The 20,567-nt window shown below is 36.9% G+C and overlaps 1 protein-coding gene across 5 annotated transcripts in view; it reads right to left on the minus strand.

Moving 5' to 3' along the window:
* Positions 1–20,567, minus strand: part of LOC149806052 (germ cell-less protein-like 1) — a 60,773-nt gene that overhangs the window by 24,115 nt on the left and 16,091 nt on the right. For all 5 annotated transcript variants that reach the window (XM_089950918.1, XM_089950922.1, XM_089950919.1 and 2 more), the window contains exons 5-9: positions 20,340–20,386; positions 19,073–19,204; positions 15,796–15,880; positions 11,931–12,021; positions 3,034–3,168 (exon numbers count right to left, since the gene is read on the minus strand). In XM_089950918.1, coding sequence (XP_089807044.1) covers positions 3,034–3,168; positions 11,931–12,021; positions 15,796–15,880; positions 19,073–19,204; positions 20,340–20,386 — 490 coding nt within the window. The remainder of the gene's footprint in view (positions 1–3,033; positions 3,169–11,930; positions 12,022–15,795; positions 15,881–19,072; positions 19,205–20,339; positions 20,387–20,567) is intronic.

Consider the following 20,567-nt stretch of genomic DNA (forward strand, 5'->3'; position numbering starts at 1 on the left):
ACGGCGGCTTAAAATGCAAACTAACTTTTACCGACTTGGAACGTACTTTAAAGTAAATGTGCTTCATCGTTCGTTACATGATTGTGCTATGTTTTTCTACTGAATTCAGACAAATATGACCTGTTACAAAATTAATGAATATTTTAAAGCTGTGTGTGTGCATATTTTCGATGGAATCACTTGTATTGTGGATTCAATGTATATGATTCACATATATGTATCAATTCATGGTTCTCTAAATAAAGTAAACTATTATATTATGTCTTCTCTGTTTTCACTACTGGTGTATTTCTCATTTAATATATATCAATTCAAGATGGTAACTGTACTGACGAAGCACGTAATTTACCGCCCGCATTTATTACCCCCCTCCCCCACAATTTTTGTCGGGGGGGGGGGGGGGGGCATTTTCTTCAGCTAACTGACTTGGTTGCATATAACACAGTTCGGTATATAACACAGTCAGGTTTTATAGCTCCCAACTACCGTGTTATAGCGGGGTCACACTGTATTGGTTGCAGTGACATCATGTCTGGGCAGAGAACCATAGTAGACAAAAACGGGCCAGAGAAGGATACACTGTGTATTACTTAAACTACATCTAACCAATTCAATTATAACATACTAACTTTACTCCACTGAAGTTCATGTGTTCATGTCAGAAAAGACTTTTGAAAAAGGTTGTTTTAAAACATTGTTTAAAAAAAGCCCGATCTTTTTAAAAACAAAGCACTAATGCTGGTTTCAAAGATAAATTGTTTCCATGCCTGGATGAGTGCGTTGCAACAGATAATAATCTGTGCTATCACTTTACTCAACATAGTCTACTTATCACTTCTTAAGTTCTTGCTCTAAAAACCACTGGCACCCAGTGCAAGCTTGAAACCAGAAGTGTTTTTAACCTGCTGTCTTCACTCTACACATAATATTTTCATGATCTGAATCCATTCTAGTGTCAAGTTTGCACCAGGTACCCCTGTAAAAATGAAAGTCACCTTCGTTTATGACAAATTTCAGACTTACAAGTAAGCAAAATAGGCAAAAGTAATCAGTAATTGATGTACACTAGATGTTAAGCAATGCTGAGCTCATTAGGGGTAGTAATTGTACACTGATATTCTCAAGGTGTGAATCTGCATCTATTTTTCCTATGTATGAGTAACTAGTAAAGTTTTCCTTGGCAAAGCCAATGTTTGTGTGGACAGAAATATGTGTGATTTTCCTGAGCCCTGCTCACATCTATTTTCAATGTAATCCAACTATGGATTCTATATTTAATGTAGTCATTGTCAAGGACATCCAGGACATGGGATTCTGCATTGAAAATTAACCAGACAGTTGGCAGATTTCTATGTATTTGGCAAGTTCTGATAGTAAAATTGAATTCAATGATGAGTTTGGTTGCTAAAGTTACTACTGACAATAATGGTTAATGACTTTTTTTTGATGATTATTAATCATGACCATATCTGATGACTAAATGGCACTATCTCTATAAATTAAAAAGTCAATGATGCAAGAATGCTTTCTTGTAAATGTGTCAAACTCTGTTCAACAATTTTGGACAAGTCATTTAAATGTATTGTTTTTACTTTTTGTAATGACAGCCATTCTTGATTGTGGATCTGCATCATTTGTACAGCTTTGAAAACCCTTTATGCCTGAATGCTTTGTCAAATTTGTTTTTTTAGAAAAGGGTCATTTCAAGGTTTTAATATTTTTTTAGTATGTGGTCATAGTGGTGGACAGGCGTCATTTGTATTAAACTGAAAGCTCTTAATTTCAGGAAGTCTGTTGTCAAATTTGGTCCAATTCTGTTTGGCTTCATATTTGATAGTGTAATTGCCTCATTGGTGCCAAACTGAAAGCTCTTTATGCCAGGTTCCTTTCCCTTAATATCTGGTCAACTCAGTTAAGCTGTATTTGTGAAGTCATTTAGAGGTTTTCTATTGGACAGCAAATCAGCATCATATCTATAAAACTGAAAGGCCTTTATTCTAAAATGCTTTGTCAAACTTGGTAAATATTTGTTCAGTGGTTTTTCGTGAGGCTATTTAAAGGTTTTTCTATTCTTAGTAACATGAATGACCTTTATGTCAGTATGCTTTCTACAAAATTTGGTCAAATTCTGTGAAGCAGGTTTTGACAAATAGCTATTTCAAGGTTTTCTATTTTTTGTAACAATATTCATAATAGATGTCTGATAAGCATCAACTGGACAAATGTTTAAAAGGCATTGATGGCATAATACTTCCTGTAAAATGATGTGCAGATTGGTCATACAATTTTGTCAAAACTCTGTAAACAACAACTGTGAATGAATGAAGCATGACAGATGATGCACCATCGACAAAAGATCATTTGGTAATACTGACAAATGAGCTAAAGATACAAACTTTTAAAATTAGGAAAATAAGAAAATTTCTACTCTTTTAAATTTCCTTGAATTTCAAAAATATACTGTTGACATTCTTAATGTTCCAAATGTTAAAAAAGGATTTTTTCTTCTCCATTTCACCAAGGTTAAGTTATAAATAGTCACAAAGGATGTAATAACATGATAACAATGGAATTCTCTTCATCTGATTATCTGTAATATCACACATGTTTGTGAACATTTTTCAGATTTATACAAGTTTTCTTTCAGTTAAAGAATTACATGTTTCTGAACATCTTTCAGATTTATACAAGTTTTCTTTCAGTTAAAGAATTACATGTTTCTGAACATCTTTCAGATTTATACAACATTTCTTTCAATTTAACTAAGGTGAATATGTAAGAAAAAACAGTTTAGATCAATCAATAGAGGAGAAAAAAGGAGGTACAAGTATGAATGCTTTCCTGATTTCTTAGCAAGTTCATTTTGATAATCAAATAAAACTTCTCATTATTATGAATGCTAATCTGCAATCTACACCAATAATTTCTGCAGACACTGAAACTTTAAACTGATATTTTTTTTATCTTAGGCTATTTTAGGTAGTAGCTTGAGGGAACGCTTTGCTCTGGGTAAGGATAAGTGTTTATACTCACCAATAGGCAAAATTCTATCACTCTCCAGCATTCTGATGGAAGCAGCACAGTTGATGACACTCTGCCATCTAATACACTCAAACACTGGAATGAAAGGTTTGCCTTCCTCCAGCTCTAGGTAACAGTTGTCAGATTCTGTAAAAAATCAAAAGTTCTAAAAACAGCATTCCCTCATCATGTATCATTCTGTTTCAATGGTGGTATTTTGTTTTGCATTTAATAAATAAAATCGTGTAAATGCTTTGGTTTCTTTTTATAGCAATGGTGGTTATATTTTATGGTGGATTGGCATCATTTCTACAATGTCTCTTTCAACAGGTGGATCTTACTGGGTGAAAGGTCAGTGACTGTACATTCAAGCATGACAGGTTCAAATTGCTGGCAATTACCAATGCAAAACAAAATTACTGTTGACGCTTGGGTCTTGAAGTGGTCTCTCAAAACAACAATAAATGTGACCAGACTCTGGTTGGTTGACTGGTTGGTTGTTGTAGGGTTTAACACCATTTTTCAGCACACAATAGGCTATACATGGCGGCCAGTATTAATGGTGGAGGAAGAACCCGGGAAAGCCCCCAGAAAGAACCACTGACCCACGAGAAGCTACTGGCAGGCTTTCTCACATACTCACAATGGCCAAATCTGAGACTCGAACCCATACAGACAGAGGTAAGATGGCAGTGATCCGTAACGGAGAGTGCTTTAGACCACTCGGCCACTCAGGGCCCCCCAGACCCTGGTAGTTGCTCGACTAATGGATGGTTTTTCTTGACAAAAGATCAACTGATGCATGGATTGGTAAGAGACCATTGGCGTCTTATAAGATTAAGGTGGATAAAGCTCTGTGGACAGAAGCTGGAAAATATCATCAACTGATGCACTGAAGGAATGATCTCTATTGAACACTGTCGAATCTATTAAGAACATGGCACTTGTGAGCATGAATCTTTATGGAAAGTCTCCTGTGGAAGGCGCAATGACTGACATATCAAAACTGGCTGTGTAGTACAATGCTTGGACTTTGACAACATGTTGGATTTATCTCAAGGAATTAACTATATGTATCCCTGACCATCTGGGACTGGTACCGGGTGTCCAGGAACAGGGTGGTGACATAGCTGGCACTAGGTCAAGATGGAGCTGAGACTGCTAATGGAGCTGTAAAGTGCTGGTCTGCAATACTTTCATGGACCTGGTACTGGGTAGTGTGAGACAGTGCCTGACATGCTTGGCATCTGTGTTGGAGCCAATACTGAAATTGTCTTGATTGGTTGCCTGGTACTATATGTGTCTTGATGACAGAATTGGGTATACTGTTAAAATCAATCACAGTACATAGTACCAACGGCAGAAGGTATAGATTGAAACTGAGCCAGCACTGGTGTCATCTACGTCCATATGGCATCTGGTGCCAAAATCCAGTACTGGCTAATTCAGCTGGTAGATCTGTACTAAATTGTATATCGGCTGCTGCTCTAGATATGTCACTCTACCATGTCAGTCCTGGCCAACTGTATTGTCATGAAAATCTGAACTGCCTGTGGCAACAGAATGCAAAGTTTCAATACAGGCATAATTGATGACAAGACTGATGAAGTCCACATCTTTGGTCTTGCATTCCTCACTTATTGCTTGTAGTTACCCATCTCTCTAATGTCAGTGTCAGTATATATGTCACGTCAGACCCAAATTGTATCCCATACAATACATATATAGGTAAAAAAGCTTGACAAATAATTTTAAGCTAGAGATATGGACACCCTACATCTCAAATCCTGATCACTGTACTGGCACCACTAAATACAGAAAGCAGAACCTTGGCATGCACAAGTGAAATCAATCATGCACTGAGTTAAACCTACTGTGAAGAAGATACAAATTCTAACCAAAAATGTCTATGGAAATTAAATGCATCTAATAATAATAATAATAATAATATAGGGCAATTTAGGGCAGTGGTACAGGTCCATTGGATCCATATGGATGAAAAGAGACGCTCCCGCCCCCACAAGTCTCCCTTCTATGGGTTAAATAGTGTGATGATAGCCCAGCATCACTGGGCGGAAGTCTTCCTTGATGAAGTCAACAGCCAGGGCGTAATGGCTCCAATATGAGCTCAATGACCATGTGCTCAGGGCCAGGGCATGCCACACTATATCAGTGGATTTCGGCTGTGGTCATCCAGTGTGGAGAGGGATGGACTCCACCAGGCTATATCTTGCCACTGACACACCATATGAAGGCAACTAACAATTCTCTCATACCAGACTGGTTACAGCCCAGGTCAACAATAACCAAACCTTCCACTGCACACCAGGACGGAGGTGACAAGCATGCTCCTGGTGCCCCCACTACCAAGATCCATGGGAGAGACAACATCATCATCAGTACATGGAACATTAGAACACTGAGGGCTGTGGAAAAGCTGAAAGAACTTACACATGAGTTGGAGAAATACAAATGGAACATTATTGGTCTCTGTGAAGTGCACTGGAAAAACTGGTGAAATAACAACAGATGAAGGGCATAAGCTCTACTTCTGCAGAAGAGGGAACAAACACAGTCATAGTGTTGGATTTCTTCTCCACAAGGGCACTGTGAACAGTATTATGGGTTGCTGCCCAGTCTCAAGAAGGCCTATTACCATCCACCTGAGGGCAACTCCTTTCAACATCATAATTATACAGGCCTATGTACCCACATCTAACTATGATGACAACGAACTGGAGAATTTTTACAACCAACTGCAAGATGTCATTGACAACTCACCCAAGAAGGACATTCTGTTTGTACAAGGAGATTGGAATGCAAAGGTGGGAGTTGATTCAAACAAACTGGCAAAGCACATGAGGACAGCCAGGATACCAGCCTCAAGTCCTTAACAACCATATTCAACACAGCTGTGACTGGCACAGCTAGCGAGATCATTGGCAAATATCGTCGAACAAAGAAACCTTGAATCACAACAGATGTCCTTGAACTATGCAACAGAAGAGGACATAAAAAGAAATCATGAGAAATAAACAACACGATCAGGAAAAGCATGAAAAAGGCAAATGAATCTGCAAAATCCAAGACAGTCTGAGTTGAAATGATAGCAAAATGGCATATCAACTGGTGAAAGATCTCACAACCCATAAACAAGGGAAAACTGAGATCTTCAAGCGATGGATAGAACACGGCTCAGAATTGTACAATCATAAGACCCAAAGGAGATCCAGCAGTACTAAACTGCCCTCAGGCAGAATAAATTGATGATAACCCCATTCTTCATGAAGAAGTAGAAACTGCAGTTAGGTCACTAAAGAAATGAAAGTTGGCCGGCACTGACAACATGCCAGCAGAGTTAATTCAAGCAGGAGGAGGAGAAGTAGTTACAGTCCTGACAACAATCTGCAGCAAGATATGTCAGACAGGGATGTATAATGTCATCTACACTTTTCATCATTTTCCTGGAAAGGATCATGGAGAATGCCTTACATGACCACAAGGGCACTGTCAGCATCGAAGAAAGAACAATCACCATCCTTCGCTTTGCAGATGATATTGATGGTTTAGCAGGAGATGCAAAAGAACTGGCAGACTTGGTTGAGCGCATCGACACAACCTCTACAGCATATGGTATGGAGATCAGTGCAAAAACAAAAACAAATGACAAACAACACCAATGGCATCAGTGCAGAAATAAAGGTGAGTGGACAGAAGCTGGTAAGAGTCACAAGCGTATAGTACTTGGGATGAATTACCAGAACTATTTTGCAGGATTGCCAGACAAAAGCAGCAATAACAAGGTTGAGACCAATATGGAGAGATACCAACATTGCTTTTGGTTTCAAAAATAAGGCTGATGTGCTTGATTGTCATCTCCATCTTTCTGAATGCTTGTGAAACAGGGATGCTCACATCAGATCTACAAAGAAGGATTTAAACCTTCGAAATGAGATGCTACCACAAGATCTTGGGCATCTCATACACTGACCATGTAACCAACAAAGAAGTCTACAACAGGATCCAACAAGCCATCGGATCCTATGAAGACCTCTTGACCATGGTAAAAAAGCATAAATTGAAGTGGTACGGTCATGTCTCAAGATCATCTGGACTGGCAAAAACAATCTTGCAAGGCACAGTGTGAGGGTGCAGAAGAAGAGGCAGACAGAAAAAAAGGTGGGAAGACAACATTAAGGAGTGGATAGGCATGGGATTTGGAGATTCCCAAATGGCTGGAGAGAATAGGTAAAGATGGAGAGAATTGGTTGTAAAGTCAACTGTAGTGCCCCAATGACCTCTTGAGTTAAAGGTTTGAATAATAATAATAATAATAATAATTGTCCCCAAGAATTCAGCCTGGTTGAATTGACTTAAGTACTATGGACTGCAGGGCAGGCTACTAAAATGGAACATATCCACTTTCTGTATGACAAAGTTAGACAAATGAAATGGCTAGAAATATAGTCAAGAGTTTACATCACTGTGTGTTAAACTCCCCAGAACCATTCAAATGGGGAGAATACAAAAGCAGAAATTGGTTTTGCAACATCTCAAACAAAAGCATGCTTCCTAGCATGAGTTGAAGTAGTAACGGACATATGTACTGGATTTTGTGCAAAGGGGAAATCACTCTTGTCTGACCTGTACATTGAAAGAATAACCCAAAGAAGTTTAAACAGATGACATGTAAGTTATCTGTGATTATAATTCAACCTTTCCGGAAATACAACTTGATCAAATGCAAAATTCATCCTGGTCATCAAGCTGTTTGTTTTTCAAAGCATGAATGCATTACAAATGTCTATGTGACTTGGATTACCCAGTGACCATCAGTTCTATCACTTGTTCCACATCCTTACCACTACATGAGCCCTCTTGTGCAGAGAAAAGTTGTCTCTTACTTTAATGTAATAATTTTTAAACAAAAATGTATTTGTTCAAAAAATATTGCCAATCTGATGGCTCTGATTCAATCTGGAGGGTATTATGGTGTTATCTTAAAAGAACAAGAAATAATGCAATTTCCACATGCAAAGATTAAAAGATGACAAACAACTGAATCACACTTATGAATTCTCAATTTAAAGAATAAAAATACAAAAAACTCATAACTATTCATAACCAATGATGATTAAAGTAACCTATAAAAGGTAAGTATTGTTTAGTATTGGTTCTTCACCTTTTGTATAAATAAGCATATCGAAATGATAATATTATTGATGCATCAATAATATATCATTTCACACCATACAGAGTGGTAACAAGCTCAACTAATCAGATGTAGGATCACGTCATTATTAGGTATGAATCTAGATCATTATCAAAGCTGTCCAAGATCTTAATGATGTTCCAAATTTGATCTAAATTAGATCAGAAATAATGACTCCAAACTGGTAACAAGTGTGAGCAAATAGTCCAAATTTGATCTAAATTAGATCAGAAATAAGGACTCCAAACTGGTAACAAGTGTGAGCAAACAGTCCAAATTTGATCTAAATTAGATCTAAAATAAGAACTCCAAAGAGCTCGGAAGTAGGGTACTACCTCCAGACACTTAAACGGGGTGCCAGGGGTTAATGAGTTAACAAGGGTTTTGGAAATTTCTTACATATTGTCAAGGAATTGCCAATTTTGCAATTTATGTGCGATGTTGATGCACAAATGATTAAATATGCAAGAAATATTCAAATTTGGTGATTTCATAAAAATTCACCCATTATGCCCAAATTCCAAGTTTGATCTAAACTGGCAGAGAAAGCAAATGTATGTTTCTCCCAGAATACTTACCTGATCAAATTAACGTCAGAAATATAAGCCCCACAACGTTCCGAATCCCGCCTTCCCAAAGACAAAAATGTGTCTTTTTATATAATATTATGGGTAATAACTCCTGCACATTATCTCCCCTTTGCCACCAACAGGTGGTGCTAGTTTAAAGCTGAGCTGCACATCTTGTAAAAGGATGTTCGCTTTGCAGGGAGGCTGGGAGGGTATTAAAGAAATGTGATCAGGTAAGTATAACTGGAGAAACAATTTACTAACAAATTCCTTTTTCCTTCAAATATAATCCACAATCATATTAACATGAGGAAAATAGGTAATACGTGGAGGGAATATTGAGCATCTAACACATGCCCCTGGAAACCTCTGAGGGGAGAAAATTGGATTCCCCAAATGAAGGTTAACCTACTCTCTGTACTGTGAACAGCACAACTGGAGGCAACATGAATTATGTTGGGAAATAAGAAATAATGAGCTCTTACAATAAAAAAGTTTCAGGCAAATCCAGCAAAAGCTGTGCAGTATTCATCTGGAGGTTGCGCAAATGCCAAATGAGTCCGGTAGCTGCTTGTGCAACTGAAACTGGTCCTACCAGATCCAGGGAGTCGTTGAGGAGCCAAGTCTTAAAGATAAAAGCTCGAGAAGGTTGACCATGCAAGCCAACCTACTGCCTCGACAATATCTTTGATAAAAGCATTACAATCAAAGGCAAGGCTTGTAGAGATGACTCTGTTCTGGCGATAAGTTAAGGTATGCCATATGTATTACCCACTTCAGCTACAACGAAAGCGCTTGAAGGGTTATGTCCACTTTCCCATGTTTAACTCGGCAAGAGAGGTGTCTTTGAGGCCCACGAACTGATTCTGTACACTTCAGATAAAGTATGAGCGAATGTACTGGATCCTGTTCAAAAGTTTCTTGGGAGAGGATGTATGATGACTTTTTGATTACACATGGACAACTTTTTCTTGGCAACAAAACCATGTCATATTATAAGGAATGCAAAGCCATCAGATCGAAATTGAAGGAGGACGGGGTCAACCGAGAGGGCATGTAATTCTCTGACTCTGCATACCAAAGCTAAGGCTATCAGGAAACAGGTTTATTGAAAAAAGAGCTTCAGCAAGGTCCTGGCTAAAGGCTCAAACTTTAATGAATTCAGCCAAGTCAGAACCCATGAAAGATTCCACTCAGGAAAGAAAATGAGTGACTTAGGCCCATGTAAGTCAAGGTTGGACAACATATCAGAGAGGTCTTTGTTATGACCAAGATCCTCCCTACATGATGATGGAATGATATCGCATTAAAGCAGCCCTAACTGTAATCAGAGCCAACTTTTTCTCTTCAAACAAAGAAAAAAGTCAGCTACTTGTGGGACAGAACCACCCAAAGTGAGAATGTTTTTTATTTTGCACCACTCCTGAAAACTAGCCGTTCCCATTGTAGGCTTTTATAGTGAAGGTCCTTCTAGCTTGTGCAATTCTTTTCATCACTGAAAGGCTGAATTGTTTCTGCTGCAAGGATGTATTGACAAGAGCCAAGCGTGAAGGAGAAGACATTTTGGGTGAGAAGATTCAACATGGCCTGGATCTTCCTGGGTAGATCTATCACTAGACTGAGCCGATTGTTGATCCAGGATATATCGCAGAAACAAGAGGCAATCAGAATATTTTGTATTTCTGGTCCCTCAATTTCTGTATGACCTTTGGAACTAAGACTGTTTGTGGGGTAGGCAAAGGCCCACAGACTCTCCCATCTGAGAGAAAGAACATCAACAGAGCAAATCTAGTACCAGTGAAATGAAGGTGGGCAGCGTGTGACTCCACCGGGTTGCAGAAAGATCTATCATCGGATGCCCCATAATTGGCAAATCTGATCAAAGATCAATGGATGGAGTCACAATTCTGTATGGAGAATCTGTCCTCTCCTTGGGAGAGAATCAGCCAAGACAATGAGTCTGCCAGGAATATAAATATGGTCAAAATTTTAAAAATAGAGTAAACCACATTTACAATAAGATGTAGCAAGTCTGAAAAAAAATATAGTCCTCAATGGATGGGTGAATATAACACAAAATCTAACTGGCTTTTGTCAGGAGAGTTGAATTATGTCTGTTCAGTTCACAGCAAAAGCTTTAAACTTGCAATGTACATGCAAGAGTTATTGCCCATTTGTCTATATTTTATAGACAGAAAGATGAATTTTCATCTTTGGTAGGGCTGAATTCGGTAGGTAGTTGGGCTTGTATTCGTACCATTAATGTGATCGAGAACATATCTGAAGGAGAAATATGGACTCTATGGTGCCAATAAGCAATAGATGATGGATAACACACAAAACATGCAAGGCCATACCACAAGCTCACTTTGTCTTCGGCCAGGACACCTAAAAATCACAGATGATGAGAACTGACTCTGAAGTACATTGAGATGTCTTGGACATTAAGCCTTCATTGATGACATCATATGGTGATGTGATATGTATGTAGTGAGAAAACAAATTAACTCAGGTTTATTAACATAACACATAGCGCTTCAGAAGTGTTTTTTATTCAGCATTAGATCCCAAGCAGCCATGTTTTTAATTTCCCTAGAATCAAATTATAGCACATATGATTCTCTTTTAAGTGGAAATGCATCTTCTTAGGCTATACTTGCTGTTCTCTGGTTCTGACTTCTTACAAAAATCGAACTATAGTTATCAAATAAATTTTTTTAAAACAGAAACAAAGAACTCTAACCCTTATTTTGACATGTCATCTACATAATTCTTATTCTAATATAGATAATCCTAACTATATCAAAGCTTTTGCTTGACTATTAATCATAAAGGAATAGTATTCATTTTGAATATATACTTACCATATCATGAAATGTGTATGAAAAATATTGACCATTTGATGAATGTACTGTTATACAGTGAGTCAGCTTAATGACAGATAAACAGAAAGACCTGAATATCTGACAAGTTTTCAGCATGCCAGTAATTATATAATGTGGCATGCATTTTATCAGTGACAGTAACAGTTGGTGGTACATCAGTTAATTTCACTGGTTTTGAAAATGCCAAGATTGTTTTGATTCAAGTATGTACCTGCCAGAATGAATATAAATACAGTGCTCTACCTTTCAATTTTTCCTTGAAGAATTCCTGAGTATCAGTTTGCAGATCCTTGATTGAGCCAGACCAGGATGGAATGTGTTGCAAAAATATCCACTGTAAATGACAACATTTTATCAAAATTTCAGTTACATGCAAGGTTTAAATATTTCAAGTTTTCAACATTGAAATGTATAAAAATTAAACACATTCATATATTTATTTACATTTCAGAACTGCTGCAGCATAAAACTAAACAGAAACTATTACCATGTTAAAAGAACACCCGTCTCTTGATTTCTCTTAATATCTGGTCCAGGGAAATAAAAGTCCCAATACAATAAAAACATAAAAACAAATCTTTTTATACACAAAAAGCCATAATTCCATCACAACTAGAAAAAGCAAAATGTGAATCAAACATGGGTGAAGGATTTCAACTAAAAATGTGAGAAAGATTTCAACTGTGTAACCTAATCAATTTTCGAAGAAATTTCATGAAAAGAGGAATTACTCCAGGAAGTGTAAACATTTTCCTAGGACCCTTTGATATAAATATAGCAGGAATCCAATGAATGAGTGTATAAAATCTCATTTACATAAATTTGTATAACTAAGATGAAAAAGTCACTTGACAAAGAACGTTACATATGGATTTTGGTGCAAGAACAAGATGCTACTCCTTGTTACTGCACATCACTGATGGGATTGTATATTATTTACCAGAAAATGTAACTGCATATAAAAATTGCAGTACAAGAATAATTTTTCAACCTAGCATTACTATATGATTACTTTATACACCTCTGAATGACTGATATGTGTCCCTTCATAGTTCTCATCATGCTTAGACTGATTACAGCTTTGCTGAGCAATCAGTTTATCTCAAACACTAATGTGCTTTTAAATCTAGCTTTGCTGAGCAATCAGTTTATCTCCAATACTAATGTGCTTTTAAATCTGTAATCTCAGTTTAGTCTTACCTTGTACAGCATCTAATTCTACACACATGTACGCTTCTTTGAAAATATACTTTAAAAAAGTTAAAGGGTCAAACAACAAGGCAAAAGCTCTTAAAATGGTAGGGTTAGATACATGTCTACATTAACTGTAGAAATATACAGTGCAATCTGTCTAGAAAGACCACTTGTTACCCCCACAAGTGGTATATGAAGGCAGATAGTTATCTGATACAGGTTTATGAAGCATCAAATATAGAACTAAATTTTGTGGTCTTTTAAGGCAAGTGATCTCTCACATGACATAATCTTTAACAAAGGTCTGACTTCCTATTTCTGTTAAAAAATCTAAAAAGTTAATCTTAGTGTCAGTGGTTTTACTTTGATACATGTGTTAATGAGTGGCTTTACTTTGATACATGTACTGATGAGTGGCTTTACTCTGATACATGTATTGATGAGTGGCTTTACTTTGATACATGTACTGATGAGTGGCTTTACTTTGATACATGTGTTAATGAGTGGCTTTACTTTGATACATGTACTGATGAGTGGCTTTACTTTGATAATATGCTGACAAGTGGCTTTACTTTGATACATGTATTGATGAGTGGCTTTACTTTGATACATGTGCTGACAAGTGGCTTTACTTTGATACATGTATTTGACAAGTGGCTTTACTTTGATACATGTGCTGACAAGTGGCTTTACTTTGATATATGTATTTGACAAGTGGCTTTACTTTGATACATGTATTTGACAAGTGGCTTTACTCTGATACATGTATTGATGAGTGGCTTTACTTTGATACATGTATTGACAAATGGCTTTACTTTGAACATATACTGGCAAGTGGCTTTACTTTGAACATATATTGGCAAGTGGAATTACTTTGATACATGTGTTGATGAGTGGCTTTACTTTGATACATGTGCTGATGAGTGGCTTTACTTTGATACATGTGTTGATGAGTGGCTTTACTCTGATACATGTATTGATGAGTGGCTTTACTTTGATACATGTGCTGATGAGTGGCTTTACTCTGATACATGTGTTGATGAGTGGCTTTACTCTGATACATGTACTGATGAGTGGCTTTACTCTGATACATGTGTTGATGAGTGGCTTTACTCTGATACATGTGTTGATCAGTGGCTTTACTTTGATACATGTGCTGATGAGTGGCTTTACTTTGATACATGTGTTGATGAGTGGCTTTGCTTTGATACATGTGTTGATGAGTGGCTTTGCTTTGATACATGTGTTGATGAGTGGCTTTGCTTTGATACATGTGTTGATGAGTTGCTTTACTTTGATACATGTGTTGATGAGTTGCTTTGCTTTGATACATGTGTTGATGAGTGGCTTTACTCTGATACATGTGTTGATGAGTGGCTTTACTCTGATACATGTGTTGATGAGTGGCTTTACTTTGATGCATGTGCTGATGAGTGGCTTTGCTTTGATACATGTGTTGATGAGTGGCTTTGCTTTGATACATGTGTTGATGAGTTGCTTTACTTTGATACATGTGTTGATGAGTGGCTTTACTTTGATACATGTATTGATAAGTGGCTTTACTTTAATACATGTGCTGACAAGAGGCTTTACTTTGTATTTGACAAGTGGAATTACACTGATACATGTACTGATGAGTGGCTTTACTTTGATACATGTATTGATGAGTGGTTTTATTTATATACAGGTGTTCATGAGTGGTTTTACTTTGATACACGTGTTGATGAGTGGTTTTATTTATATACAGGTGTTCATGAGTGGTTTTACTTTGATATATGTACAGTTTCAGAAACTGCAGTTCCAAACCCTACGGAGCTCAAAGGCTTCTTATCAGATCTCTCAGCTTGATGCAATCCGGTTTTATTTCTGTGTTTGGTTTTTATTTTCTGATGATGGCAGTCATATCTTTTGCCAGGAGACATGCTCAAATCAACACATAATGGCCAATAAATGAAATGTTGCCTCTCCTGTGTTTGTTTCCAAGAATCTTAATATTCTATTTTTATACTCCTATGCTGAGTGTTTAAACATTTTAAGAGGCTTATTGTCCCATTTATTTTCAAAGTGTTTTTCTTTGTTGGATGCCATTTCTAGAAAACGATACAAGCAATAACATGACCATGCTGGCATTTTGCATGAAAAGTATTGCCAGTTAAAAGCATCCAAATTACTCCTGCAAAGTTAGACTTTCTCCTTGACCATCTCCACTGAATCTAATATGAAACCCAGTCAACAAATTATCTGGATTGAACTGCAACGATTGTATTTTCATACTTTCTGTTGTTATTCCATAAGTCAGGGGCCCTGAGTGGCTGAGTGATCTAAAGTGCTCTCCGTTATGGATCATTACCATCTCACCTCTGTCTGCGTGGGTTCGAGTCTCATATTCGGCCAATGTGGGTATGTGAGAAAGCTTGCTAGTAGCTTCTCGAGGGTCGGTGGTTCTTTCCGGGGTTTTCCCGGGTTCTTCCTCCACCATTAATACTGGCCGCCATGTGTAGCCTATCATGTGCTGAAAAATGGCGTTAAACCCTACAACAACAACAACATATTCCATAAGTCAGTAACTTGTTGTTGCTGTGGGCTTAACACCAGTTTTCAGCACATGATAGGATATACATGGCACCCAGTTTAACTGGTAGAGGAAGAACAGAGAAGAACCACCAACCCATGGGAAGCTACTGGCAAGCTATCTCACATATAAATAGGCCAAACCTGAAACTCAAACCCACATGGACAGATGTGAGAAAGCAGTGATTGGTAAATGGAAGCACATTAGACCACCCAGCCCCACAGGGCCCCCATCAGTAATTACTTACATTTTACAGTCAAATCATAAAGATTAGAAGGTCTGCTATGTATGTCACATTTGTATAGCAAAAATGTGATGGGACCAAGATAGGTGTGCCTGTACCTTTTTTAGTAGCGTGTAGATGTCCATTTCTACAAGGAAGACACAGAGATCAGGACTTGAGATCAGCTTTTTCATCAGATCCATACTGAAATAAAGCACAGACACAGTGACCTTTGACTGACATGTATAATTTTTGTTTCTTCCAAAATATGGATCTCCAATACTATATTAAGTAGGCAAAGAACTGTGCATCAAATTGGTGATAGAACCAAGAATTTAATACAGTTGGGTCTCGGGTTATGGCAGTCTCAACTTATGACAACCCGCTTATACGAATGAGCCCAAAAGACCCATTAATTTTCAATTTTTCAATTTCAAATTAAATTTCAATTACATGTACATGTAACTGTAGCAGCATCAGTTCATTACCACTTACAAACAAGGTGAACTAGTTCAGATGCGAATGGCTAGCAGACATGCCGGTCATCACTGATGCTGAGGCATAGGAATGTGTCATTAATCTGTGCTCTCCTTCACTACACATGTACATGTATTGTCTCATGATCTTTGGTTAGTGATATTAACATTTTTTGCCCTCATAATGCCTCCAAAACATACATGCAGCGGTGAAGTGATGGTGATGCTAAGAAAAGGAAACAAAAAACAATGTATAGGAAAGTGGAAATAATAAAGCATGCAGAAAGAGGAGAAACACAAATTGGTGAGGAGGAGGGATACAGCTGATCCACAATCAGCACAACTGTCAAGCACAAAGTCCATATTATGGAACATGTTAAAGGATCAGCACCAATGAAATCTATGATCATTACTAAGCAGCATAGTGGTTTGCTTACTGAAATGGAAAGATTGTTAATGATCTGGATTGAGGACCTGAATCAATGGCATATGCAAATTAGCCATAACTTGATTCAAGCCAAGGCTAGAACACTGAGGACCTGAATCAATGACATATGCAGATTAGCCATAACTTGATTCAAGCCAAGGCTAGAACACTGAGGACCTGAATCAATGACATATGCAGATTAGCCAGAACTTGATTCAAGCCAAGGCTAGAACACTGAGGACCTGAATCAATGACATATGAAAATTAGTAAGAACTTGGTTTAAGCAAAGGCTAGAACACTTTATGAAGACTTAAAGACAGTTCATGCGGGGAAAGTTGAATCTAATGAACAGTTCAGTGCAAGTAAGGGGTGGTTTAATACTTTCAAAGAGAGAGCTAATTTACATAATCATAATATGGCAGACGAAGCAAGCTAGTGCAGATGTGGCTGAAGCAAGTGAATTTCTTGGTGATGTAGCCGAGATTATAGGGGTGTGTGTGCTGAACAAGTGTTCAATGTAGATGAAACGGGTTTATTTTGGGGAAAAATTGCCTGACTATACATATACTACAACAGAAGAAAAGTAATTGCCAGACCGTAAAGCAAGTAAAAGAATGGCTAACCTTATTGCTTGAGGAGGGGTAATGCTGATGGTGATTTCAAATTGAAGCCTTTGCTGGTTAACCATAGTGAAAACCCACATGCACTTAAAGACATTTTGAAAGGAGCATTACCAGTCATCTGAAAACCCAACAAGAAGGCATGGTTTATATTGGTTATGTCCTTAGACTGGTTTCAGTTTGTACCCGAAGTTGAGCATTACTGTATCTCTAAGAATCTCCCCTTCAAGGTGCTTTTCATTCCTGATAATGCCCTTGGCCATCCTGCAACTTTAGATATGTCGATCCAAAGTTTACTTTGTATTTTTACCTCCAAATACAACATCTTTAAAAATCCAAAATAATAACTGAATTCATATGAAAACAAAGAGATTTTCTTTGATTTTTGTTAGCACCTTTCATTTGTGGATTGATAATTTTTGAGTGGGAAAGGCAGAGGTGCTCCCAGGATTTTCTCATAAGGGGGGATTTCCCATTTTGTCCCAAAAATAAGGGGGGAAGTAGAATAAAACTGAGGGGGAGGAGGAAATGGCCATTCTTCATTATCTACATAACACTTCAGTATCCATCTATCTTTTTTCCTTATCCACTCTGTAAGACCCCTATTAAAATTAAAACCTTTAAAGGATGTTGCCTCTAGTTGTTTAAGTATTAAATATTCCTTGTTTCTCAGCTTAATCAGTTTCATATCTGTGTATGAATACTGTTCTGTACTGAGAACACCCTTTCACAGCTCACAGGGATTTTTCACTAACACAAGCTCTGCCAAAGTCCAACTTTCTTGAATTAGCACTCTACTGAGTACATTGCTAGATTCACTATTCCATAATGATGTATTAGGATTTCAAGTCCATTAATGCCAAATAAATATCTTTACTTTTTAATTTCATTTTTAGATTCATATTTATTAGATTTATCATAACCCTTATATTAGTGCTTTATAGTTACATAGCACATGATCCTGCTGGGCTAAATTGTGACTAGAAAAGAAACAAAAAGTGTGCTCTACATTTAAATTGTTTGTATTTTAATTTGGCTTGCTTGTCTGCCATTTCTACATATAATCTCTAAATACCTCTGAAATGAGGGGTTGATTAAATTGAGAATTTCAACGAGTCATGTAGAAAACTAGTTATAAAAAGGATAATACCTAAAATCAACTTTTTTGCTGTTTGGAGTTTATTTTTAGGCATTCTTGATGGCACATCATAGATTCCTGATGGCACCTCATAAATTCCATACATGTACACTAAAGGGCCTGCAAGTGGCATATTTTATGATCCGTACATCCTAAAGTGGAGGGAGAGAGGGAGGGGAGCTGAAGAAAAATGAAATAGGCCTCAATACAGAAATACTGAAAAACACACACAAGGACAGATATATTTCCTAAATGGGGAAGTAGTAGTTCCAAATTTGATATGACCACTGTGACAATATCATTTTTCTGTCTCTGATACATTTTAATATCTCACTAAGAAATATACAATAAAACAGCATGATATAAAACTAAAATATACAGAATGAAGTAGAAATGATGTACTCTTATATACAGTAAAATGAGTTATTTCATATAAAACTAAACCTCTTCTAGCCAGTACTGCACTGAAGCCATGTTTTAGAAATGTGTAACTACTGCAATAAAACCACTTTTATTACACAGATGAGTGCTATAGGTAACCTATATCCCCCAGATTAGGAAAACCTTGTAAGAATGTCTCCCAGTAGATATTATGCCAGAATGATTATCTGAAATTACTGTTCAAACACTGCATTTGAAAAAGTTCCCATCAGTTTATTCACGTTTGTAGTTTTGAAATACAGACCCATATTCTATACATCCATGAAGAGATAGACATATTTTCTTGTATGTACCTGATATCCTTGAGTAAATTTGAATCTTGACTTAGCATGAGGTTTTTCTTCAGCCAGTCCAGGCATTCTTGTTTAAATTTTCCTAGACCATATACCTGGGCAGCTGAGTTATATACACATACTGTACTGGCACTGAAAATATATGCCAAGGAAGGTCAACAAGAGAGAGGTTATTTGTGTGAACAAAACAAGTCACATACAAAAATAAATCTAATAAGGCTCACCAAACAAAGAACCTTAGTTAGTCCTTTACAACCTGAACATAAGTATTTATAATTTCAACATACACGCATCTACAATGGACAGTCAGTGTAATCAACATTTACACAGCTCTCATTAGTCTCCTGTATCCATTGTAAACATTATCATACAGAGAATAAAGACTAAAATGACCTCACTAAATTTATATCTAAATATTTTGTTGGTAATCATTTATTTTTACATTTCAACTTTTAATCAATTTAAAATGTGAAATTTGAACTATTAAAAGACACTATATAGACAGTATTGTACTGACATATTATGTAACCATCTACCTAACCACCCACCCACCTACATATCTACTATGACAGGGCAAAAAAACACACAAGAATAAAAAGAACATTATTTTTATCACATCAAAGCAGAGGTAATATGTTGATAAACAGATTAATTTTTGGTATTAGTTTATCTTTTTTAAAATTGTTATATTTACAACCACCTTGAAAAGTTATAATCGCTGACCACTACTAAAAGCCAGACTTTACTTAATGAAACTCATAGGCTATGAGTAACTTTGGAGTGACAGCCAGCAACAAATATTTCATTCATGCACAAATAATTTCCTTGATTACCCAATACATCTGAGGCCTTACATGGAAAGCATGCAGCCCTCTCACCTAATACCTATACTCATTCACACATACAGTTCTTCTTTTTTTCCAATCAAACTTATTGTTTTCAAAAACTAACATGGAAGTAAGAATGGCAGTTCAAACTGGTTCGAGATGGCTACCTGCATCAATCTGACTACAAATTCCACAAACCAGTTTTTCATTTCTGATGTTTCAATGCCTATTAACACTAAAATGCACACAGAAGAGCCTGAATCCATCTGCAAGGAAATTTAAACAACCTTTTATTAATATTATATTCCCAGCTGTTATTAAAGACAACACAGTCTTCAAGGGTTGGTCATATTTATCTTTTAATATCTCTAGTTACCTTTTGTTAAACGCAAAAATATGCTGCACATTTATGAGGATACTTAACATTGTCCTGTACTGACCTCAGGGTGTCCACCATTAAGGCTGTGCACTGATCTATTAGACCATCCTGTTGGAAGAAAATTAAATGATTGTATCTGAAAGTTAGAAGTTAAAAGCATGTAAACATTGAACCAGACTATCCAACATACAAATTATATTGTTATAATTCTAATCTTTACTTAATTGATCTATATACGCAAATGTTTCCAAAGAAAATTTGCTTAATACCTTTGGGAAAGGAAGGCTGA

This window comes from Sinohyriopsis cumingii, chromosome 2 (assembly GCF_028554795.1).
Source record: "Sinohyriopsis cumingii isolate HCF-2022 chromosome 2, ASM2855479v2, whole genome shotgun sequence".
Taxonomy (NCBI): Eukaryota; Metazoa; Mollusca; class Bivalvia; order Unionida; family Unionidae; genus Sinohyriopsis; species Sinohyriopsis cumingii.